The following is a 25,210-nucleotide window of genomic DNA, read 5'->3' as shown; positions in this document are numbered from 1 at the left end:
CACTGCACTCCAGCCTGGGCAACAGAGCAAGACTCTGTCTCAAAAAAAAAAAAAAAAAAAAAAAAGACTGCTAACTTACCAAGTCTCAACTGACTGATGGGGAAAAAAAAAAAAATCTAAATTCAGTGTTGAGGGTGACAAGAGTTCTGAAAGGCATACTTGTCATTTAATTCCACCTCCACCTCCTTCTCACTGTCCTCCCCAAAACCAGGAATACCCAGACCCCGCTGAAGCCCTCTTGTTCCCACTCAGAACATCCCATAATCACACACAGAGATAATTGCACTCTTTTATTTACAGAAAACACAGATAAAGCATTTCAATGTTCATTTAGCAAACTGATCCACTCTTTTTTTTTTCTTTTTGGCACAAAGAAATATCACAGATGGACCCCAAGATCAATCAGAAGCTCATAAGATTCATCAGTCATCACTGGTCCAGGGGCAGCCACAAGACTCAGACAGACAGACAGCATCACCACAGACTGGAAACAGAAACAGATCCACGTTCACCTCACAGTAAAAACCTGCCTCACCGACAGGCAAGGGCGGGCAGGAGGGGGCAGTTTCGCTGCTCTAAGGGGTAAGTGGGAGCAGGAGGCAGGGATGGGGGAAGGATGGACACCATTCATAAATTAGAGACAAGTGGTCCTCTTGTTTGTATCCTCTTACCTTGAATAGTAAGACAGTGCAAAAACTGGATACCCGACCACTCATCCATTCAAACGCTTGAGAAGTCGCGTAGCCCCGGGTGCCTCTCCTCGCGGATGCCTGTGTGCGTGTGTGTGGATGTGTAAGTGTGGTGCTTGTAAACATTGTCACCGTCCGCACAGAGACCCAACATCCGTGTGTCTGAATGGGGTGGGGTGGGGGCAGGACCCCACTTCACGCGCCCTCTGCCCCAGTGATTCCCGTCCAAGACGTAGTGCAAATTTCAGAGACAAAAAGGGGCAGAAGGGAGTGGGGGCAGGAGGGACACGAAGATGGGGCGGGAGAGGGAGGGGGAAATAAGGCAACAGTTAAAAACGGTCCATTTTATCAAAACCGACACCGTGCGCCTCCCGCCCCCACCCGCGCCGCCTGGGTCACGAGAAGGGGCGGAAGTCCCGCTCCTCCACCAGGCTGACCGAGGGGTTCTTCAGCTCCTCTTCGGAGGTGGCGATCTTGTAGCCCAGCTGGGCCAGCACCTGCTGGCAGGCGTTCTGGGCAAATGCCACTATGTCGTAGGAGAGGCGGAAGCGCCACTTCTCGGCCGTGGCCGCCGAGTTTCGCACGGTGCCGTATTTGTGCTTGCCCAGGGTGGGGTCGCCCCGCGTGTTGTTCTGGATCCAGCGGGCCACGTGGCTGTCCAGCGGGATGCCCAGGAACCCGTAGATCTCCTCGGTCTTCTTCATGGGGTTCCGGGCCAGGTCCTCGTAGCGCACCAACATGTACTTGCCCTTGAGCCACGGGGGCCGCATGAGGCCGGTGGACACGGAGTTGGAGAAGTCTTCGCACACCGTGGTCAGCTGCGTCACGTCCAGGTTGTAGGGCTTCCTCCCGGTGCCGTACCACAGCCGCCAGAGCCGGTACGTGTCGCGGAAGGTCTCGCTGCGCGAAGCCAGGATGCCGCGGGGGTCTCGGACCAGCTGGATGACCTTGAGGTTTAACCGCGGGTCTTCCACCAGGGCGCGCAGGTCGTTCACCTCAGGCACGCGCACCGTCTTGATGGCCACGTGGCTGCGCTCGCGGCAGGCCTCCGCCGCCACGGTCAGGTTGAGCAGCCCGCACTTGCGCACGCAGTCCCCCTCCTCCAGGACCAGATCCGCGGGCCCCGGAGGGTCGCACACAGGCCGGGAGCAGAGGACCCGGCTGGCCCCGCGGCGGAAGATCCTGTCGGTGGTGTGGTTGACCGGCGGCGGCTTGATGTAGTTCTCCAGGAAGTAGAGGTCGCAGTCGTAGAGGCTCCGCAAGAGGTCGCGGCTGGCGCCCAGCATGACCCGCCGGTCGGCCGGACTCTTGCCCTGGGTGAAGCGGGGGATGAGCGTGTTCTGCACGTGGTAGAGGGGCTCAAATAGGTAGAAGACGTCCAGGTGCTGGTTGAAGAGCTGGCCCACGAAGGAGGAGCCGCTGCGCGTGGTGGCCAGGATGAGGATGTGGGTTTTGCGGGAGAGGTTGTAGGCGAAGGTGGGGCTCTCCTCGCACAGCCGCTCTGCCAGTCCCGCCTCTGCCAGCCCAGGGCAAGTGTGGAAGGACTTGGCGGTGAAGGTGCGGATGGCCGTGTACTGGATGGCAATGGAGGCCAGGGCAAGGAGGAGGACGGCCTTCCAGGAACATTGCATGGCTGGGCACCTTCATGGGGCTGCTTCTCCACGGGGCGAGGTCTGCGGGCAAGGGCGGCCGGCGGTCAGGCGCCTCCTCGGCAGGGGCACGGGCTCGTTCCCTTGGAAGAGCCGGTCTCCAGGGGGCCCAGGGAAACGCCCGGCCCCTGTCCAGTGCTCGCCACACACCCTGAAGACCTAAGCGGCTTCTACACTAGACTGCTGTTCTCTGGGGACTCCTGGGAGTTTTGGGAGCTAAACAAGTATTCCTTGCACCCCAGGATTTAACCTGCAGACAGCTGTGGAAGCCTCCTATCCTGAGCTCTGAGATCCTTAAAGAGGCCTCACCAGGCAAGAGCCTGACTCCCCAGACTCCGGCACTGAGGAAATGACCAGGACCTGCCTCAAACACTGCCCCTCCCCCCGCCAGGATCTCCCACCCCCACGAGCTGGCGCCCGCCCAGTTCCCCAGACAGTCATCTTTCCTGTGTCCTCTGCCCATCCCTAGGGGGAAGGAGAGTCCATATCAGATGGCTCCATCTGACCCCAATTCCCTCAATGTGAAGGACCCCTGCTGACCATGGTCGGTGAGCTGCCAGCATGGCCAGGCAAGGTGACAATTGCGTCAAGCCCCCTCCAACTCATGGATGCAGGTAACTACTTACTCCAGATGTGGAGTTCTGGGGCTCATGGAGTCTCTAAGAGTCTCTGGAGCAGACACAGGGGTCTAGGGTCTGCTGACAGGCGACCCTACCCAGCACCCGGGGTCTGCTCCTGGTCCCTAGCGACAAGGGTCCAGGCCCTGGGATCACATAATCCCCACTGACACAGAGTGAACTGGCCTGCAAAGGAGACCGTAGGGGGTCAGGGTCCTCCACTCTTACCTCCTGTGCCCCAGCTGCCCAAGAAGGGGGACTGGGAAGGGATCATGAAGAGCAGAAAGAGTGAAGGGGGCTGCTGAGAGTCCAGGGCCAGGAGCCCACCTGAGCATTCTGCAGGCACCTCCTCTGGAGGCTGGCTCAAACCAGACCTGAGTGGAGGCTGGGGCTGCTCGTGGGGAGAATGCAGTAGGGCTCAGCCACTTACCAAAGAGGAGCTGCTCCAAGCTGGGGAGTCCACAGCCACCAGCGTCTCCAGGTCCAGCTGGCCGTCCCAGCCAGTGCGGCAGCCCTGTGACCAGCAGACTGCAGGAGACGAGACAGGGAGGGAAGGGGCTCCGAAGGTAAATCTCGGGTCTCCATAACTCCTCCCCACTCCTTCTCTTCTGTGTCCTGTGCCCCACAGTCTGCCCTGAGGGCCAGGCAATAAGGGCCCTGCGTGCTCCCCAGATCCATCCCTGACTCAGTGCCCCAACCAACCCAGTGCCGTCTCTGATCCCCTGAGTGTGGCCCTCTGAGTCCGGGATGGTATCCCACTCCCTTCACCTTCCTTGCCCACCCCAACAGATCCTCCTAATAAGCTGCAGTCTTTCTGCTCAGAACAGAACCCAGCAGGCAGGGAGGCTGGCAAGGTTCTGCATTTTAAATCCATGAAACAATCCTAGCCCTTTAAAATTCAACTTGTGCAGCAATTCCCCAGGAAGGGGGTTAGCAGAAGTCAGCGAGGACAGGAAGGCTCACCCCAGGTCTCCAGGTCGAAAGGGCGCCTCCCGGCACGCAGCTAGGGAGAGAGTCTTCTTCCAACCACTCCGAAGTGACACCAGCTACCTGAAACTCAAAGCGAAAGTGGACCAGGGAGCATTCCTGACCTTGATGCTCCTCATGGAGTCTGAATTAAAACGCCAAGATCATCACATTACCTCAGTTAACGTCTGTTGTGCCAAGCCCCTTCCCTGCATCAGCTCATGTTCTCCTAGCAAGAACCAGATGTGGAAGCCAATATCCACCCACTTCACAGGCGAGAAAGCCGAGGCAGAGAGGCAGAGGAACCGGCCTGGGCTCACAGGCCTGCTTTAACCCCCATCTGGTAGGCTCCCCAGAGCCCAGCTCTTTCCCGCTAAGGAGATTTGGCTTCCTGTTCCTCCAGCTTAAACATACTTGGCCTTCAAACGTGCATTCCATGACTGGCCCCAGCCCATTTGTGAATCAGCGTGACAGGGACTGGGCAGGCAGATGCTTCGGAGACTTAGAGCATGTTCCTCTCCTTTGCCGTCTGGTCCTGTGGATCTGTTGGTTCACGGCTGATGGGGTGAACTCATGTGCTTTGTGAAGATTCTTCCCACACCCCACTATTTGGCATGACTCCTTTGGGAGCCGGTGAGTGGATCCTCATTTCTAAACCTGCAGCGCTGCCTGGCTCAGCTCACCCAACTTCTAGCACCGTGTTATTCCCTATAAGCCCCTCTCAGAGGTCAGGGTCCTCATTCCTACTGTTCAGATGGAGAAATCAAGTCCTGTTTTAAATATGAAATTTTACTTCCTTAGGAAATTTTAATTCTTTAGTACCAGATCACCAAGTAGCAGTAAAGAGGGAAAGGGGGACTTTAGATTTTTAGGAACTTCTCAACGTGATCAGAGAAAAACCACAATCCCGACCACCCTGTATCCCACCCCAACCTTATCTTGTAAAGGCAGAGGACGCTGGCCTCCATCAGGGGGCTGGGCCAGGTACCCAGGGAGAAAGGCCTCTCTGCTTTAAATGTGACTCCCCTGCAAAGGCAGGCCTGCTCTGCCCAAGTGCCCCAAAGCGAATGTGAATGCCTCTCCAGAAACAGACAGGGAATGTCATCAATTACAGTGCCAGGTCATATTTTTCAGTTATTTAGGAGTCTGTTCTTTGGCTGCAGCGTCATTTCATTTGGATGCACTTCCTTTGTATTTACTCGCAGACATCTATCAGAACTCCAGTATGTGCCGGGCACTGTTCTAGACGCTATGGGTAAAACAATATCAAGGAAGGCAAGCACTTGCTGGGCATTCACAATGTTCCTCCAAGGCACATGCTTCTTACATGGGCATCGCCTCATCGTACCCTCACACCAGCTCTATGAAGTTGATACTGTCACAACCACACTTTACAGATAAGGAAGCTTAAGCCCCTTAAGGTTAGATAACTTCCCCAAGCTCACACCCCTAATAAGGAGCGGGGATTCCAGCCCAGGCAATGTGCTGGGAAGTCCACGTTCAAATCCTCTTCCCTGATTCCACTCATACTCCACCCTCCTTGGTCCCCATCAAGACAGGAAACAGAACCCTTAAGGGGTCTTCACTTAATTCTGGAGTTCCAATTCCAAAAGCAGAACTCACTCCAGGGTTTTCTTTACAGAGGAGCATCTTGCCCTCTTGCTGGGTAGAGGACCATTGACGTTTCTTTCCCCAACTCTTCCTCCACCCAGAGAAACTTAAGGCCAGGCCTAGAAGCTGCTGCTTCGCTAATAAATCAGAAGTCGCTGAAGCAGCCGGAAGTTATAAATCCCTAAGACGGTGAGACTCGGCCTCACAAGGTGGGGCCTGGACATGGAGGAGGGGAACGTGTTTGAAGGCCCAGCCACAGGCCATTCCCTTGTACCCCTGGGGAGGGCAAAGCCAGGGCATGGGAACGGGAAGATGGGAGAAGTCCAGCCCTCCTGAAAATACCCCCACTCTCTCAGCCTGGCAGAGCTGGGCCCAGGGCTGGCCAAGTGTCCTTGGTATGCTAAAGGCATCTGCCCTGGAAACCAAAGGCCCTGGGGCTAGGTCCTGTTGTTCCCAAGGAAGTCTCAGCCACTACAAAAGACTCCTCAATGCCCTCAACCTCCAAGCCAGACTGTGGATCCCAGAAACCTTCCCTAGGCTTCCAGCAACCCCTGGCATGGCTTCCCTCTACCTCTGCTTTGTAAAAATCCAGCCACACCTTGGACACAGGAGACCAGGATCTATCATTTCTGTTAGAAAGCAGACAAGTTGCTAAACTTTCGCTCCCAGTAGAAAGCTCAGATTTCATTGTCAGTCAACTTGAGATTAGAGCACAGAGCGGGAGCAGTGAACAACTCTGTACTGGAGAACTGCAGTTCAGAGTAAGGGCTCGCACCGTGAACCATGCCTACCTGGATCTGTCACTCAGCAGGTGTGTGGACCTGAGTGATTCACCAGCTGTCCCTGAGCCTCAGTTTCCCCATCCATAAGGTGGGCATAGCTCAGCAGTGGTGGTAAGCACTGAAGGCCTTAAAGCATTTAGTCAACGCCAGGCATATAGATACAACCCAGCCTCTGACACCAGCCCTGCTGATCCCAGCTCAGCCACTTACTGGCTGGGAGACCTTGGCTAGGTTTCTTCATCTCTCTGGGCCTCTGTGTTCTCACACACAAAAATAAGGGTAATGATAACAAGGCTGTTGTGAGGATTCATTAGTACAGTGCCTGGCGCAGGGTAAGCACTCGCTAAATGTCAATTAATACTATCATCAGTAAGTGTGTGGTTTGCTTTTTGTCTCAGGGAAGGGCCTAGAACAAATCACCCCGCAGGCCCCAGGGTCTGGCTCTGCCCACGGCCCCTTCTTCCTGCGGCTCCTCTCCCGGCCTGGGAACTTCTTCCTGCTGGGCCACCGCAGTGGCTTTCCTGCTGCCCTCTAGTGACCACATCCTGCGGTGCAGCCTCGGAGTCCTGTAGTTTCTGCTGTGTTCAGAATTCTGGGGCTGCTGGCTCCAACCTGACGTGAGGATGCAGCCGGCCGGAGGTGATGTTGCAGGATGCTGTGAGGTTTGAGGATGGCACGCCCACCCTGGCTGCGGCTTCTGCGCCGTGCACGCCCACCCCAGCCGCACAGGGAGAGCCCAGCAGCAACAGGCAGCCCTGCCTCCTCCCGAGGGCCTCTCCTGCTCATCTCACGGTGCTCTGGCAGGGAAGGAGCGCTGACCTGAATGTCACAGGCAGGATCGGCCCACACAGCCTCTGCTTTTCCCTGGATGGGTGACCTTGCACTCACCCCCCTGGCCTCTCTGTGCCTTGGTTATACCATAGATCCAGTGACAACTCAAGGGCTTCCCACCTCTCACCCTGGGCTTCTATAATCCCAGGAAGGCCCCAGACTTCGTTCTCAGGCACAGTCGGGGCCACCCACACAGCAGACAGGGGGACCCTGCATTGGGAATGGGAAAAACTCAGTCATCTTCCAAGAAGATTCTAGGGCTGGGCATCTCTGTCCCCCCACCTCAGCCTGATCTGTGGCAGCCCTGGGGGATGGAGGGGGCCAAAAAAAAACTAGGGGTGCTTCCCTCTGCCAATTCTGCCAAGTTGGCCCCCACCTTGTGCTGTACAGAAATCCCATGAAACCCAGGGCTGAGAGGCCTTGTTTCACCTTTTCTGGGCCACAGACCCTTCGAACCACAATCCCTCCTCTGAGAAATTCCATTAATGCCCACAATTTTACACAGACAATTTAGAAGTTCCCCGAACCTCTGAAAGTCCACGCATGGGCACCCCACCCTTTCCTAGAAGCTTACCCCATTCATTATTAGCTTGTCCGGGGGATTGTCCTTCCAAGCGGCTGTGTCAGAGAAGGCTCCTCAGACATGAATACACTGATAGAAACAGTCACCCAGCATAGTTTATTGAGTTTCCAAAGCTAGGGCCAGAAAACACGTGTGCAGTAGTACACCACCATTTCAGATTTTTTTAAGGAGATGGACGTGTATATTTGTATATATGTGTAAACAATCACTGAAAGAGCTGGCACTGAACTAGTAACGGGAGATGCCCCAGAGGGAGGGGGCCTCAAGGAGACTGGGGTGGGAGGAGGCACCATTTACACTGAGCTTTTTGATTCAGTTTGAGTATTAATTGTGGGCGACACAGTGAGGCCACTCCATGTAGGGACAGGTGATTTATGACAGGGTGCAGTGCTGAAAATCAGCCCTGGCATCTCACCGTGCCTCCCACCCTCCCCCCAGGGCACTGCCAGCCCCACCCCTGTGTCCAAGGCCCCGGCACTGCTTTCCCACCAGAAATGGGCTCTGTCTGTTCAGGTGGGCCGCTAAGGACAGTAGGCAGCCGGGCACTGCTGAGACAGGTCCGGAGCTGAAATAAAGCTGGATTTCAGCAGGGGCCTGTGGCTACGGGAGCAGCTGAGCCCTAGGTTGGGGAAATGACTCTTCTCCCAGACATTTCTCCCTGAAAAACTACTGTGAAGCCCTGGGGGATGAACAAGCAGCACAGTGGGGTGGGGGCAGCTGGGGAAGAACCTGAACGTCGTCTTTCCGGACAGACTCAGGAGCCATGATGGATGGGGCTCCAAGGCTCTGGGGTCCCAGGAACGGGAGCAAGGGACAAGAGAATGGGACAGGGAGGGAGGAGCTGGTAAACGGTCTCTAGGATGGAGACTGCAGAGGGGAAATGCTTACTCCCTGGCTCTGACGTAGCCAGCACTGATCCACCATCCATGTTTGTTTAGTTAAGGCTAAAACACATAAAATACCAAGGTGTTTTTCTTCCTAAGGAAAATGAGGTGATGAAAATGAGGCAAGGCAAGGGGAAAACAAGAGTATAAGAGTCTGAAAGAACCAGAGGCCAAGTCAGTGTACAAGAGTCACACCATCTGTGGGCTACTGATCTAGGTCAGAGCTTCCTGGCAGCCCGTAGGAAAAGGGAAATATTTCATTTACTTGTTTCAGAGGACCCATGAGATAAAGATTAAAGCATTCACTCAAGAGATGTCCAGGTATTCCTGACACTGAATCCAGTGCAAGATTTCTCCCGAGGGAGTTCTTACAGAGCCCTGTACGTGTGCCACCATGAACCCCGTCCTCAAGACCTTGTACCTAAGAAACCCAAAGATGAGTTTCATGGGACAGTGTCCTAGAGCATCCTTCCATGTGGGCACTATGTCAACAAACAATCCAGCCAGTGCGACCTTCCAGGGGGATGAGCTGCTGGGGTCCAGACTCAGCGCCTGTGGTCTGGGTCAGCCCAGGGGACCCGCTCTCTTTGGGGTCAGGCCCACTTCAACTTGAAACACTGTGAGGTCTACGGACCCGCTCTCCAGAACCCGAACCACCACAAACATGGCACCTGCAAACAATCCCTAGAGTCCCCGGGCCCCACAGGCAGAATTACTACATCTTCTGGGCACCTCCAGTGGGGACAAGCTCTCAGTCACGGTTTCCAAAACAAGCACCGGAGAGCGACTGGTCTGCTGATTTGTCATGGTCGACAGGGCTGCCCAGCTGCCTCTTATGAGCTCTGGTGTCTCCAGGGCAGAGCACGCCAATGTCCACATGACACCCTGGATGTCTCAAGCCTCCTAGAGAAGGTACCCACAGGCAATCAGGAAGGCAGTCTGGGGTGGTTAGCACCCCAGCTGTGGGCCACACAGGCCTGGATTTGAATCCGACCGCTGCTGCTTTTTTATGAGACCTTGGTCGAGGCACTTAACCTCTATACAGGCCTCATTTGTCCTTATGTAGGAAATGGGAGAAACAATCACATATTTGTAACATGCGGGCAGTGAGGCAGAAGGCTGATGGATGCCTACAGTTTAACACAGTGCTGGGCACACAGCAAATGCTTATTAAGAGCCATGAGCATGATATTTATGGACTACTAAACCCACAGAGGCACCATTGGCCTGGAAATGTTTTTAAAAGTTAAAACAGATGCCACAGCCTCCTCCACTAAAGCGCCAACAGCCTGCGTGATTAAAGACCCTGGCTGTTCTGCTGCAGAGACCTGGCCCAGGGTAAGGGCACCTCACATCCTGCCGTGGAGGGTGCTAGTGGGGGCGGGGGGTCCCAGGCCCGACCCAAGGGGAAAGTTTTCCCCAGCAGTGGGGAGAGTGACTGACCTCCTGGCCACGACACAAGGCCCCAGTGTGCCCAGCTCCTCTGGGGGAGGGATGAGTCAGAAGGTCACGGTTCCCTGTCTCAGGCCAATCCTGGTATAGCCTGGCCTGCGGTAGGCGGGACTCTGCAGCCCCGACACTGGGCGGAAAGGCCCCGGTTTCCTGTCCCCCGCCCCCACCGAGAAGCCACAGTCAGAGTTGGAATAGTACCGAGGCCCCACCCCCTGGACACCGGGGCTCCAGCCATCCTCCCAGCCTCAAGGATGGCAAACATCAACAGGAGCTGGAACTCAGGCGGCTGCTGCCGGCCAGGCTGGGAGAGGGGCCCGCCTGTCTCTGGATCCAGGAGTCTCCAGCCTGGGCCACCTGTACATGAGGCCTGGTTGGCCCCATGGGGACAAGGACTGCGGGTGGAGAATGAACAGGACCCTGAGACTCACCTGAGCCTTAGATGGGATGGAGGAGACTGCAGACGCGGATACCCAGTGGTGATCACAGACATGGCTCCCTTAAGGGGACGCATCCCACAGGCCAGGTGCCACTGCCACCTTTCACAGACGAGGAGCAGCGAGGTTCCGCAAGTGTGGGAACTCGGTCAAGCATGCACAGGTAGCCTGTGGTGGTGCCAGGATTCAGACTCAGTTCGAAGGATTCCCAAGCCCTGGCCCTAATCACAGAGCTTAAACCCCCAGGCCATACCCAAGAGCACCACACAGCCAGAAGGAGGGACAGGGAGCACCAGGGCCAAGGTTGCCACCAGGGTCCCAGGACACATTAGTGCCAATCTCAATCACAGCATTCAACCACAACCCAGATACTGGCTCATCTGATACCTACTGGCCATCCCCCAGGGGCAGGTCCCTGGGGCACCTGCTGGTGGGATTGGGGCTGCCAATGCAGCCCTTCCTGGCTGGTTTCCCTGGCATACCAATGGGTGTGTACCATCTCACTGCTTCCCGGAGGGTTCTCCCTCCCTGGCTGAATGACACAAATGAAAATGATCCCAAGTGGGTGTCAACACGGGACTGCTGCACCTGATAGGCAGAAGCCCAAACGCACTGTGCTTCCCGCACGCAGCTTTGAGTGGTTTTATGGCCAGGGAGCCCAGGAATACCCAAATCCTATGCCTCCAGAAAGACACCGAAGAATGTCTTTATTACCATCTGGTCTGAAATAGTCTGGAATGGGGCATCGGGTTTGGGCTCTCCGCCCAGCTGAGGCTTCCCTGCTCTCTAAGCCGAAAGCTTATCACCAGCCCACAGCTGGTCCCAAGGATGCCTCTGGGCTGGGATGCCAGCAAGGCTCACCCCTCTTCGGCTGGGTAAGAAGCATTAGGAGGGGCCACAGCTCCATCCGCTGGGCATATGGCCAACCAGATGAGTGTCTGGCCACCATCAACATGGACCTCCATTGTAGGACACATATACAATGTCGGCCTAGCACTAAGGTAGGAACCTTTCACGCTTCACCTCATTGGATCTTCTCTGCAAGCCTAGGGGCAAGAACTACAGATGAATCCATTTCACAGGTGAGGGACTGAGGCTCAGAGAAGTTAAGGGTCCTCTTCATGCAACTCGGAAGTGGCAGAGAGAGAACAGATTTCAGGCTCTGGGGGTTGTGTGTGAGAGGTCCTCACCTCTCCAAAGCTCTCCCTCAAGGCTTCCCTTCCATCCCCACTCTGACCTCCTAAAAACTCCAAACCACTTCAGCTTTTTGATCCTTTCTGTGTGTCTAAAATGGCTAGGAGCAGCATAACAGCATAAACAGAGGGTAAACCCAGACCTTGAGTCCTGGGCAGCCTTAACGCTTTCTGATTCTCAGGTACTCAGGTGAAGGGAGGTCACAGTCCTCTCCCAGCACAGGCGAAGGTTTTAAATGGCATCAGGCATGGAAAGCTGTTAGCATAGTGACTGGCGCGCAGCAATCTCTCAATCAATGGTAGCTTCAGAATGTCTGCAGCAGGCTCATCTGTCTGTTTCACCTGCCCTGTCCGTTTCACCAGGCCCCCCCATCTCCCTCCCCAGCTCTCTCCTATCCCTCCTCCCCAAGTGCCAAGCTTAGGGCCCCACACACACTGCAGGGACTCAGTGGGTCCTAAACAACTCGCTGACACTGGCAGAAAACTCAGGAGAAGAAAAGGAGCCATGCCTTCTTCCCCGTCCCCAGGAAAGAGACAGCATTCCTGACAATTCCCAGCACCCCGCCTTCCAGCTCTAATCAAGGAGCAAACACAAAGAGGGAATCTCTAAACATTTAGAAAACGCGGGAACCCTGTGCCCCCATGCGGCACCATGGGGATTTATAAAGAACAAATCATACCTGACAAACTTGATAGCTTTCTTGATAGAATTACAAGACTGGTAGATGAAGGAAACACAGGCAGGGTAATATATCTTGATTTTTAGCAAAGCATTTGATACAGTGCCTCGAGTAACCTCATAAAATTAATTCAAAAAGACTTGGCCCTAAGCACTTGTCATGGGGCATAATAGCAGGAGGGGGCAGGTCCCAAGGGCCCGGGGTGGAAGAAGCAAGCCCAGGGGAAGGGGCTGGAGGGCCATGAGTCTGGGAGTGGGGGCAGGGCTGCCAAGCCTCAGCATTGGGTCAGATCTTATCGAACATCTTCATTAATGATCCTGAGAGAGGGAGTAAACAGTCCGTTAATGAAATTTGCAGAGGATATTAAATTGGAAGGTGTTGTGAACACCAATGAGGACAGCAAAATGCTCCAGAGGGACCTGCGGTGGGTAGAACCTTGGCAGGAACCGAGAGCTGGCAGGGGGTGTCCGGGGGATGCCGGGCGGCAGCTGGGGTTGCTTGGAGAGCCGGCAAGAAGGGAAGGGGATCCCCAGGGCTGGTGTGTAGCTGAGAGAGGCTAACACTAGTTTGGGCTCTGGCCATACAGCCAACCCCAGGAATCTCAGTTTTCCCATCTGTGAAATAGAAGGAAGGGCCGGCGCATAAAGAGCATGCTTTGCAGCTCTGACAGCTGGTTGTGATGGGTGTGGGTGTCGTTAAGCCTGGAGCTGAAGCCCATGTTACAGGAGGGGAGGAGGGAGCCCTGCCATGGAGCAGGGAACCTGAGGGCCACGGAGGGGAGGGCTGCAGTGAGAGAGAAGGGCCAGTGAGGGAAACAGGCTGAGGCATCAGTGGCACCCAGAATCTCCCCTAGCTTCGCTCCTCAATACTGCTGAGCAGGCAGTGACGGGGAGCCCCTTGCCCTGCCCCAGCAGGCAGGACGATAGCAGATCAGCAGCTGCTCAGGCGGGAACCCAAGACTGTCCAGACTCTTGGGGCATGCTAGGAACACCTGAGTGCTAGAGGTTCTAATTTGGGGTTAGGAGAGTGTGCAGGATTTGTTACCTTTCTGAAGAGTTCCCTGTCCCTCTCTAGCTAATGAAGACGGAGATAGATGCTTCTCCAGCCAGATGAACCAGCCTCTCCAGGATCAGTGACAGTGGCCTGCCCCACCCCAATGCCTTCACTCTGTCACAGAGGGCCATCATTTCTGCCTGGACCTCTTCTGCCCCTCCCTGTCTGCCCCAACCCCAAGGGGCTCCAGGGCCAACCCCTCCTATCTGGATTTGCTCCCACAAGGCTCCTAGACAGGTGGGGTCTGAACAAAACCCAGGGCTGCCTAGCACTGTGCCAGGCCCTCAGGAACCTGAAACAAATGCTCTGTAGAAAGAAATGGCTGGCTGCTTCCCAGCTGGGGATGTGCTGGGGCCGCAGGGGAGAGGCTCTTTCAAAGCAGGATGTCAGGACCGCCTGCTGGGACCCAGGGTAGGGATCTAGGTGAACATGCTTGGGGAGTTTCTTCCAATGCCCTGACTTAATTCCTAGGAATGATGCACTGGAGCACTTACTGTGGCACCATTCTAAGTGTGTCTCATCTATTACTGCATTTGACCTTCACAAAAACATTGTCAGGTAGGTGTTCTTTTCTCCATTTACAGAAGGGGAAACTAAGGCAGGGAGCGGTAGCCATGAGCCTGGAGAATCTAGCCAGAAGGTCCATGGGAGAAGCAGCATTCTGCCAAGAGCCACAGAAGCAGCTGAGCAGCTCCCAATGACGGGACCCCAGTGGGTGGGGAGAGGCAGCCCCTCCTATGGGGAGGCCAGAGCCTTCCCCACACCTCACGATCCCCACCAAAGGGAGTTGGTCCAAGTCCCGCCACACTTGTGGAGCCTGGTTTTACTATATGTTTCCCTTCTCCCCCACCACAGCCGCTACACCGAGCCCTCTGAACAAGTCTGTTTCCATGGAAACCATACAGTGACTCAGGGCTTCGGGACCTTCTCTGAACCAGATTATGAATATCAAATGCTCTCTCCCCGCACCAATGCAGAGTGGAGTTGGGAAAGTAAAGAGAGACCCACAGTGGGCAAGGGAGGGAGACAGAGGGGTAGGCAAGGGGAATCCAGGAGGAATCCGAACCTGGCCCCCCAGGGAGGGCCTGGCACTTGGCGCCCTCCTGCAGACTCAGTGGAACACAGAGGTACTCCTCCTCCGATGCAGCCTGACGCACACCCCTCTATCAGTGCGGTCAGGAGCTAGGGCCCTGTCGGCAAGGGGTGGGGGGAGAGTGGTCGGGAGATACATCCATCTCCCAGCAGGGGCCTGTGCCTCGCAGAGATGGCTCAGGGGACAGGACAGAGGGAAGCTTGACTTTGGATGCTGGGGAGGACTCTGGCCAAAAGCATTGCAACTACTCAGCAAAGAGGGAGATTTGGATTTTAGGGTAAATGCGTTTCTGCTTTGAGATGAGGAAGCCGAGTGTTGAGTCAAGGGGGCTGGGGGTGGCAGCTGGCCATGATTTCAAGGACCCAGCAGAGTTGGAGGAATGATTAGCAGAGACTTCCTCTCCCTGGCACCCCTCCCCTCCCACCTCACCACCGTGGACTAGCCTGGCCTAGAGCGGCTCACCGCCAGGATGAGGGTCAGGCAACAGGAAAGTGAAAGGTGCCGCTGTGCCAAGCTCCTGGCCTTCTGCAGGGGTTCAAGGCCCAGGGGCAAATCCACCCCCTCCTTTCCCGGGCAGCTCCCTAAAGACCCGGGAGGGAGGGGAATGGAATAAGTTGGAAGCCTGATACCTCCCTGGTGAATGCAATGTGTGAGTCATGACGGTGAAAGCACTTTGAAAAAGAAACAGGGTCATCATGATGCCTGGAAGTGTCCCTGCTGCAGAGGACAGGAACCCAGGAACTACCTGCCCAGGTAAGGTCTTTGAGACAGCAGCTCCCTCTGCAAGGGGCTGAGGAGCCTCTGAAGGAGGTACCTGGACAGTCGGATTCCACCTGCTTGCCTCTATCATCCCTGTGCTTGTCAAAGCAGTTTCTCCCAGCCAGGGTGCCTGACTCCTGCGCCCAAGCCTGCCCCCGGCTCCTCCCGCCCCTCCACAAGATGTTGGGCTGAATTTCTGTCCTTGACTGGACTGCCACCTCCCCTGCCCCAGCCTCCAGCTCCCTGTCAATGGCCCAAGCCCGTCTTCGGGCACCTAGACCCTAGGTGTGGCCCCTCCTACGAGTCCCCCGCCGAGGAGCAGTTTTAAGTCCACCAGGAGGAAGCCGGCCCCAGGGCTGTGGAAGGCAGTCCTGTGAAAGGGCGGGCCCGGGGTGGGGGAGGGGGCACACCTGAAATCAGGCCCAGGTGCCACCCCAGGACGACCCCCAGGTCTTACCTTCCTCAGGTAGCCTGGCCTTTTAAAGCCCAGCATCACAGCTAGGGCTACTCTGGGCGGTTACCGCAAAAGCCAGCACTGAGTCCCTGGAGCCTGGGAGCGGCTGCTCCCCGGGTCCTATCCAGAGAGGAGCGGAAGGGTTGTTCCGGCTTCCCGCGGGGGGCTCTGCACCATCCAGCGGCTCCGGCCGCACAGGGGCCCAGCTCATCGCAGCCGGCTGGGTGCGGAGGCCCAGCCAGAGCTGGGAGCAGGAAGCAGGGAGCGGCGCCCCCGCCTCCGGGTGCAGCCGGGTTTGGAAAGTTGGTGCGGGCGTAAGGACCTCAGGGTCTCAAGGCGCCTCCGCAGCCCCGAGCCAGGCGGGCTGTGGGACAGTGAGCCCGGAACAGCTCCCGAGTGCGCTCCGCAGCGGAGGGGAGCCGAGCGCCTCGGGGACCACTGCGCCTCTCAAGTTTGCTACCCTCCTCGAATGGGGGCAGGGAGGGCTGGGGCGATCGCGGCGCTCACCGGCCAGCAGCCCCGGCGGCCCCTTCCTGCACCCAACACGAAGCGGTCCCTCGCTGCCGCCGCCCCTCCGCACACCGCCGGTAGCGGCTGTCCCCGAGCGGAGAGGCGTCTCCCACCGCGCCCGCGCCCCTCCCGGTTGCTGCAGCGGAGTGTCCGCTCCCGCCCGCCCCGGAGCCCGCCGGACCCGGCCAGTACCTGGTCGGGGGCGCGCCGGGAGCAGCTGCAGCGCCCAGCGCCGGCTCCATCCTCGGGTCTGGAGTCAGGGTCGCCGGGGGCCCGCGGGTGGCGGCGGCGGCAGCAGCGGCGGCGGCATCCTCCGCCTCCGGCACCCTCCTCTTCGGCCTCCCTCCTCCCTCCTTTTCCTCCGACTCCGCGCGCCCCTCACGGGCCCCTCTTCATGGCCCGGGGGCGCGAGTCCGGGGCGGCTGGAGCAGCGGAGTGCGTTCTCCCCGGCCAGGCGCGGAACCCGGGGCCGGGGCTCGGGGACCCGAAAGATGCCGGGCCAGGGGCCGTGACCCGGAGCGCCGCAGCCACGGGTGCCGGAGGAGAGCAGCAGCCGCAGGCTCGGGAGCCTCTTGGAGCGCCCGCCCGCGTCCCCGAGCCGAGAGCAGCGGCGGCAGCGGCAGCTACAGCGCCGAGCGAGCGGCGGGCGCTGCGGTCCCGGCTCCACCCCCGAGCCGCCCTCCCCTTCTCCTCCCCACCCCTTCGACGCGCGCCCTCCCGCCCCCCGCGCCGCCCCAGCCACCAGCACCCGGACACCCCCTCCGCAGGCGGGCTCCCGAGACCGCCCCCACTCACCCGCCAGGGACAGCCACGCCCACCCCCGGGCTTCGCGCGGCTGGCGGGCAAGGGCACCGGTCTCTGGCTCCTCGTCCGCGTAGCCTCCCTTCCCCTCACCCCCGAGGGCGCTGCTGGCCAGGCCGCCGAAGCCTTTCGCCCGAGCGCCCCCCGCCGCGGAAGTCCGGCTGGAGCCCCAGCCTGGCCCCGGCCCTGCTGTCCTCTACCTCTTCCACCGCCAGTGGCACACAGGGACTTCGGAAGCCAGAACCGAAGCCAACCACCTCTGAGTGTAATACCCCAACACACACCCCTAGCCCTTCATCCTTCCCGCCCCTCTGCTTCTCAAGGGTGGGAATGAATCATTTCTCCCCGCTGTAATTGTCCCTCTTGGGCATAGTCACGGGGTGTCTTAATGGGACCTTGGAGTAGGTTTGCTGGCTGACCGTCTTCTAGGCCCCTCCTCCGCCCTGCCCACCCTCTTCCTTCCAGACTGCCTCCGGCCTTCTAAATGGAAATCTGGAGCCACCACTGCCCTTAGGGGTGAAGGATGGGGACAGAGCGCCGGCCTGGCCTGCACAGGCACCAGGGACTGGTTGGTGGAACTCTCAGAGTGGAGTGGAGGAGAAGCAGGTTGCATGGGCAGAGCAATACCATGTGATCAGTGGCCCCTCAGCTGGAGAGGACAGCCAGGAATCCCAGCTCTGCCACCACTTCTAACATGAACTAGGCTGCCTGCCCCAGGGGCCTGTTTCTTCATCCGGAGAATGGGAAGGTACTTAAGGCTGCCTGAGCCTCCGATGCTCCTCAGTTCTGACCAAATGATTATTTCTGAAGCGGGGAAACAGTCATCTTCCATCTCCACCCAGAATCTCCGATTCCCGTCTGTAGCTATTCCAGCACTCCTGGACTAGCGGGCAGAGCGCAGTGGATGGCTTGAAAACTCCAGGAGTTCTGGGAAAGCCTCCTCCCCGATATATGGGCAGGCAGCCGCTGCCGCGTCCCACACAGCGAACCGCAGCTGAATGGTTAGCACAGCAGCTGGTCAGAGGAGCCTGCGGTGTGTTTGCTTGGTGACTTTGTGTGAGTGATCCAGCCTCTGCAGCTCAGCTTCCTCATCTAGAAGGCAGAGGTACTGGTCCTCACCCCGTAGGGCTACTGTGAACACTGGATGGTAATGTGTGCAGAGCACTCAGCAGTGTCTGGCACTGAGGTGAGTACTTAATAATTGCGCAGTGTTGTGTTTAGGGTAGCCAGGAACAAACGTTCACTCACTCGCTGAGAGGAGGATATCACAGCTGTACTTCCCTAGAGATTGGGGTCTCAGGTCATCAAGAAAGTCTCCCCCTCTCCACCCAGAGCAGATGGTATGAAGGCCCTTGCCCCAAGGGTCCCACTAGACCAAATTGTGAGCATTTTCTTGCTCACAATTGCAAACTTATGACTATAACCACCCCCATCTCTGCCCCCATCATGCTGGAGGGGCTGACAGCACCTTCCAGTGTGTGTCCTGTAGCCACGGCACCAGGGATGGCAGGGTCAGTCCTCAGTCCTGACTCCAAGGCTACCAGGTCTGTTTCTCCACCTGTCCTTCCCCCTCTCCCGCCCACCACCGCCCAGGGAGTCCTGGGATGCCTAACAAAAGTGGTGCTGACCCTCCAAAAGCCAGGACTTCATGTTTCAAAATCCCGACTGTCCCTCTATAAAAAGCCAAGCTCTAATAGCCTTGAGCTGAGCCATCAGAAGCTTCCTTTTCACCCAGAGCTAATCCCTCCCCAAGTTTTCAGCCTGACAAGAATAGTCAGGGTTTAGAAAACGCTTTCTCTATCTTGCACTCCCAGATCCAGCACCTCATTTTTCAAATTCTGGTGTATTTTGGGTAGAGAGGAGGGAAACGTACATCTGGCTGATATGAAAAGATTGGTGTGGTTGTAATGTAAAGAGAGAGTGGAATTTGGGAAATTTTGGAAGAATATTTAAACTCTAAAAATAGACAAAAGACCCACTCTCAGAAACACGAGGACTCTGCTTCCAGTTTCCTAGAATCCCCCACTTGACAAACACGGGTGTTTTAGAAGCACCTATGGTGTGCACTGCACTGTGGCAGGTGCTCTGGGGAAGTGGGGAGCGGGAAACAGAATCAAAGGACTTGTGCTCAAGGAATTTGAACCCCACACAATGAAGCAGCAAAGAAAAGTCACTACAAATGTAATCAAATACAAAAAAATTAGCCTTGGAAGTTAGTGGAAGATGGAGCCTTGGAGGATCGTTCAGGGAGGGCTTCCTGGAGGAAGAGAAAGTTGAACTGAGGGCTTGAGAGATGGTTGGAATGTAAAAAGGCAAAAGAGCCTGTGGAAGGAAACAGCAGCTGGGTGGGCTCATTTATGGGACAGTAAGAAGATTAATATTAGCGACTAATGTTTGAGGTCTCAAGATGGGCCAGGCACTGTGCTGTTTGCTTGTGTAAATTATTTCATTTAACCCTCAAAACAACCCCTTGAAATAACCATTGTCATCCCCATTTTACAGATGAGGAAACTGAGAGCCGAAAAGGTTAAGCAACTTTCCTGATTTTGCAGAATTGGTGAGCAAGAGCGCCCCCACAGCAGTCTGGCTGCACATACCTGGGCACTCTGCTCTGCCATTCTGGCCAGGCTGGCTCTAGTGGGGGTGCCTCAGGGAGGAGCTGGAGGTCAGGCAGACTAAGGAGGCCAATGGCAGGTGGCAGGGCCCTCAGAAACCTTCAGATAGAGGCGTTTCCTGAAATGCAGCCCCCTGGCCCTCCTAGGGAACTCTAAAATGAGATATTCCCTTGTCTCTCGTCCACATGCAGGTCCCTGAGGTAGCTGGAAATTTGTTAAGGGATTCGGGGACTCAAGATTCTGGTTTTTTAATATCATTCGACTGTCCATGTGGCGGCGATCTGTGCCACCTACCTTGTTATTTCAGTCTGTTCTGGGAGATGGATGGCCCAGGCTCTGATTTAAGATCTGCTGCTGCAATCCTCAATTTCCCATGTCTCACAGGGGACAGTGACAAGGCAGCAAGCGCGTGGAAGACGGCTCTTAGCTGTGCCCAGACTTCAGGCCCAAGAGCCCACCAGCATCTGCAGAAAAAGTTCCAACCAGAAAAACCTGGGCAAAAGTAGTCAGGCCAGCGGACATTTCCCGCTGGTGATATGGAAGCCCATTCATAATAGAGCCGGAGGGGCCAGAGGCGAACCGAGCCAACTCCCTCACCTCATAGTTGGGCAAACTGAGGCCCAGAGAAGCTACGTGACTTACCCAAGGCCATGCAGGAAGTGAATTGAGTCTCCAATTGGGTCTTTTTTTTTTTTTTTCAGGAAAAGGCCTCTTACTTACCAGTTCTGCCCTAGTCTGGATGAGTTCCTCTTCTGGATGAATCAATGGACCTAAACCTCTTTGTTGTTGAAATAAAACAAAAATGTGGGCAATGGCTCATGCCTGTAATCCCAGTACTTTGGGAGGCTGAGGCGGGTAGATCACCTGAGGTCAAGAGTTCGAGATCAGCCTGGCCAACATGGGGAAACCCCATATCTACCAAAAATACAAAAATTAGCTGAGCGTGGTGGTGGATGCCTGTAATCTCAGCTCCTTGGGAGGCTGAGGCAGGAGAATCGCTTGAACCCAGGAGGTGGAGATTGCAGTGAGCTGAGATGGTGCCACTGTACTCCAGCCTGGGCAACAGAGCAAGACTCCATCTCAAAAAAAAAAAAAAAGAGTGGGGTCTTACCTCTGCTAGTCACTGTACATATGATTCCATTTCCCCCTCGTACCATCCCTGTGGGTCACTGGGTCCAAGGTTGCCAGGCTTGCCAGCTCCTGGATTCAGAAGGCCCTTTCCTGCCCCACTAGGTCCTCCAGCCAAAGCCCCTTGAAACACGACTTCACCTACAAGGGTTTCTGTAAATCCCTCAAAGGGACACTGAGTTACTCCCAGACCAGCCTGTCACCTGCATTCACCTCTAGCATGTTCTCTGCTCCTGCTCTAAGAAACTGCCAGAGGCAAAGCAGCCACTTGAAGGAGTGTCCCCTCCTAGCCTCACTGCACTTCCCTCATTATGACCCTCATTGGGGAGCTAATGTTCAGGCCAAGAGACAAGCCCTGATGCTCCCATAACCCCAGCCTAGGCCACCAGAAACAGGGAGAATGGTATCTTCCCCAACACAGAGGCCCTTGGGCTCCAGGGACCCCAAAAGCATGACTGCATTGCCACAGTGTCCCAGGGCCTCTCTGCAAACAGCCTGTCTGGCTGTGGCTGCAACCTCCAACCCCAGCCTCAAAGCCAGGCCAAGGAACCCAGCAGAAGGGCACCCTTCCCTGTTCCTCCTTCTCCAGTTACAGAACCAGTCCCCCAGATAAATTAGAGGATGCCAGCTAGTCCTGACAAGGGGGTGGGGAACAGAGAAACTAAGGGCTTGGAGGTAGCCACACCAGGATTTGAACTCCTATCTTGTGACCCCACCCCCTACACAACACACCTGCTGCCCAAACTGCCCCTGCCCCAGGGTTCTTGGCTCTCCTGGGACTGGTAGGTGGGAAGGCAGGAGTGATCTGTGCTGGGGGAGACTTGATCCTCGGCTCATCAAAGGAGGCTCCACCTTCTAGGAGTTTCGTCTTTCTTCCTCTGGCCTCACAGGTCCAGTCTAGAGCTTGCCAAGGTGAGTCTCAAGACCCAAACTTCTTGGGAGGAAGGAGAGAGCAGAGGAGGCCAGATGCCCCTTCTTTCTGGGGAAGGAGCCTGCTCCACCTACCCTCTCAGGAATGGGTCCAGCACAGAAGCTGACCTTCCTTAACCTATTCTGCTGGCCATTGCCACACTCTCCTCTGTGGCCCGAGAACCACAGTGAGTGCCCTCGGCACCCACTGCTTCCCCCAGCTGCCCCCCAGAGCCTTCCTACGGTGGGAGCAGAGTGGTGGCCATAGACCCGGGTTTGTCTTAGGAAGGCCCCCACCTCCCACTGCCCACCCCAACACAGCTGGCACCAGGGCACATCCTGAGACCTTCAGCCACAGGGCCATGAGGAGACAGACTGACCAAAAGCAAACAAGGCCGAAAACAGGCCCCCAACCCTGAGTCTGATCTAAAAATATGACAGTGAATATCTCACAGGGCCTGGGGCTGGGGAGGTGATGGGAGTTGAGGGCGGACTACAGAACAGGATCGTGGGATGCAATTAAAATTCCCATCCTGGGTAATTCCCGGGCCTCCGTGGGGCTGTTTCCATGGCAAGGGAGGCAGGCCTGGAGAAGGCAGGCTCTGTGCAGGGCTGGGCTCCCTCCTCTGCCCCTGCCCACAGAAGCCTCAGCCCTGGGCTGGGCGGTTCCAAGCCAGATCTGTGATACAGGTCAGAATGTGATACAGTGCAGTCAGGAGCCCAGGAGACAGCCCCTGCTCCCAAATTCTGTGGGCAGGTGCCCAAACTGGCAGGGAAGGAAAGGAGGGACAGTGTCTGTCCCCAGAGAGCCACCCCGTGGCATGTCCTAAAACAATATGAAGCCACTAGGTCCCTGGCCTGGACTCTGGGGACATGGGCTACCTGGAACAGCCAGGTAGCAGGAAGGAAAAGGCAGGAAGAAACCCACCCTCAGGAAGCATTCGCCTCGTCTAAAAACCCTTCCCACCACCAGGGCCCTTCGGTCCCCACACTGGCCTCCAGGCAAAGCTCCCCCTTGTCCTGCCTCCCGCCCACTCACCTCTCACACTGTCACCCCTCATCCTCACTCCCTCTTGCCCACACGGGCTCACTGCCTGCTGGCCCCTAAGGCAGCCCTTTCTGCAGCCCTGGCTGATGCCAAGAAGGCTGGAGGCCCTTCTGGCAGGTCCCCTGATGAGCAGGGCAGAGTGGGCACTGAATCTCCACAGGTGACATCAGAGGTGGTAAGGTCGGGAGAGAGATGCCAGAGCTGCCCCCCAGGCCTTGCCTCTGAGGAATCCTGCAGCAGCTCAGTGGGCTGGACAGATGACCAGTAATACCAGTCACCTGGAGAGTCTGGCCAGCAGAGGCCACCACGAGTCCTGCCTGCTGGGGTGGTTCTGGAGCCTGGGTTCCCTAGGAAGGGAGGCCTGCTTCCAGGTGGTTCCCTTCGGGCTGCTTCCACGGGGCCTCAGGCTGCCCACACTCATTCATCCCAGGAGGGAAGAGAAGAGGAGAGAAGTGAATTCGATTTCACTTCCCTTCTCTCACCTAGTCCCATTCCTGGTCTGCCCCCAGCCTCTCTGCTCCAAGTGCACCATCTGCAGGCGGCCCCAGCCCCTGGCATTCAGGAGCCAGTGGGCAGCTTGGAGAATGGGAGGTATCCTCAGGCACCCTGCCCAGCCCAGCCTCAACTGGCTCTCCTTCCCTCCTCCCTCTGCGGAAGGAGGGGGAGTGGGTTTCCCCACCAGGTGTGGCCAGCCCTTGGTCAGGGGCCCATGGGCACCTCCCACTGGACAGCCCAGCCCTGGTCAATGCCACACAGGCTGGCTCCGGGAACTCAGCCCAGGAACAATGGTGCTATTCACTCAGCCTGGGCTTCACATAATGACCCTCTTGGTCTATCTCCTTGGCTAGACGGTGTGCATGAATGTGAGCGTGTGTGCGTGTGTGTGTGTGTGTGTGTGTGTGTGTGTGTAAGAGAGGAACTCGAGGTAACTAGAGAGCCCAAACAGAGGCAGGAGAAAGTGCCAACCAGGGATTTCATGGTAATCATGCCTGTGTCTATCCCGTGTTCCCGGCACTGTACTGGGTACCTGCATCGTCCTCACAGCAGCCCTGCGAGTCAGTCCCCACAGAACCCCAGGTTAAAGCTAAGGAAACCGAGGTAGGGTCACAGAAGTCGGAATGATAGGAACATCGCATCTTGACGGTGGTATCTTCTAGTCTTATTTGGGTGGTGGTCCCATGGGTGCATACTTATGCAAACGTTCATTGTGCTGTCCAATGGAGAGCTGCCCATTTTGCTGTCTGTAAATTGTATTTCAGTAAAAACTAAAATAAAAATGGTGTTGCATGAACATTACCCAACCCTGATTAAAGAATGAGGAAGCTCTTTGTATGCTAATATGCATCTCCAAGATATACTATTTAATGAAAAAGAGCAATGTACAAAGCATTGTTTTGCAGCTAAGTAAAAGTAAAACAATGCAGGTAAATAAAAATTTTAAAAATATCCAAACACATATTTTATTTTATTTTGAGACAGGGTCTCGTTCTGTCACCCAGGCTGGAGTGCAGTTGTGAGATCACAGCTCACTGAAGCCTCAACATCCCGGGCTCAGGGCTCAAGGTATTCAAGTTATTCCTCCTGTTTCTCCCATCTAGCTTCCCAAATAGCTAAGCTTTTTATTTATTTATTTATTTTGGTGAACGTGGTTTCGCCATGTTGCCCAGGCTGGTCTCAAACTCTTGACCTCAAGTGATCATCCCACCTCAGCCTCCCAAAGTGCTGTGATTACAGGCATGACCCATCATGCCCGGCCCTGCGAACACATATTTTAAAATACTATCTATACACATCTACTTAGGCACCTAGATTACCACCAGACAGACACGGAGAAACCACACCGCCTGTGGAAGAGCAGCCACGTGGCCGAGACAGAGGCAGGAGGAAGACTTTCCACCATATACCCTTTTTCTTAACCCATGGGAATGTATTACTTATTCAAATATTAAGTGAAATTAAAACAAACAATAAAACAGTGGCTGAGTTGCTGATTCCCAAGCCATTATATCAATTGCTTCGGTGCACTTAATTCCAAACCAAATGGCCTCTCCACTCCTCCCACTCCTCTCCAGCCCGTTTCCCTTTCTCAAACCCAACCAAGCTGCGTGTGGTTGTGGCTGCCCAGGTGTGGAAACGTCATGGCTGGTCACCACCATGGACGCTCCAGAACCCACTTCCGGCCAGGGCCGGAACCCCCAAGAAGCTGCTAACCTCACAGAGCCAAGTACCCCACTGGCTCCTGAATGCAGTGGGTGCTATGGGGTGACTGACAAATCACTGGGACCTTCCACCTCAGGGTGACTCCCAAGGTGCCCATGCTGCCCAGTGGTCTCCACCCTACTGTCACTGCCTCCAAGGTTCCCTCCATGGGCTGGCAGGCAAATCCAACCCTGGCCCGGTGGTGAGGAAGATCCCAGGCTCAGAGGCATTCAGATAGTCAACTGTCGGGCAATGAGTACAGCAACAGAC

General features: G+C 56.2%; 1 protein-coding gene across 4 annotated transcripts; it reads right to left on the bottom strand.

Moving 5' to 3' along the window:
- Window positions 1-275: 275 nt before the first annotated feature.
- On the bottom strand, window positions 276-16,877 carry CHST1 (carbohydrate sulfotransferase 1). Of its 4 annotated transcripts, XM_032283515.1 has the most exons (5): window positions 16,433-16,562; window positions 10,493-10,666; window positions 3,919-4,005; window positions 3,386-3,483; window positions 276-2,362 (listed from the first exon to the last, which is right to left on the bottom strand). In XM_032283515.1, the coding sequence occupies exon 5, from the start codon at window positions 2,318-2,320 to the stop codon at window positions 1,085-1,087; it is 1,236 nt and encodes a 411-aa protein (XP_032139406.1). In that variant the 5' UTR covers window positions 2,321-2,362; window positions 3,386-3,483; window positions 3,919-4,005; window positions 10,493-10,666; window positions 16,433-16,562; the 3' UTR covers window positions 276-1,084. The 4 variants fall into 4 exon arrangements, with proteins under 4 accessions (XP_032139406.1, XP_032139405.1, XP_032139404.1 ...); XM_032283514.1 differs by lacking the exon at window positions 10,493-10,666 and having other exon boundaries at window positions 16,433-16,877; XM_032283513.1 differs by lacking the exon at window positions 10,493-10,666 and having other exon boundaries at window positions 3,919-4,011; window positions 16,433-16,522.
- Window positions 16,878-25,210: the final 8,333 nt, after the last annotated feature.

Source organism: Sapajus apella, unplaced genomic scaffold (genome assembly GCF_009761245.1).
Source record: "Sapajus apella isolate SASKATOON/1434 unplaced genomic scaffold, GSC_monkey_1.0 scaffold14, whole genome shotgun sequence".
NCBI lineage: Eukaryota > Metazoa > Chordata > Mammalia > Primates > Cebidae > Sapajus > Sapajus apella.
This window is presented reverse-complemented; position numbering and strand designations above follow the sequence as displayed.

Excerpts from the sequence above, each read along its gene's own strand:
- CHST1 (XM_032283514.1), bottom strand. The coding sequence starts at position 2,320 with ATGCAATGTTCCTGGAAGGCCGTCCTCCTCCTTGCCCTGGCCTCCATT.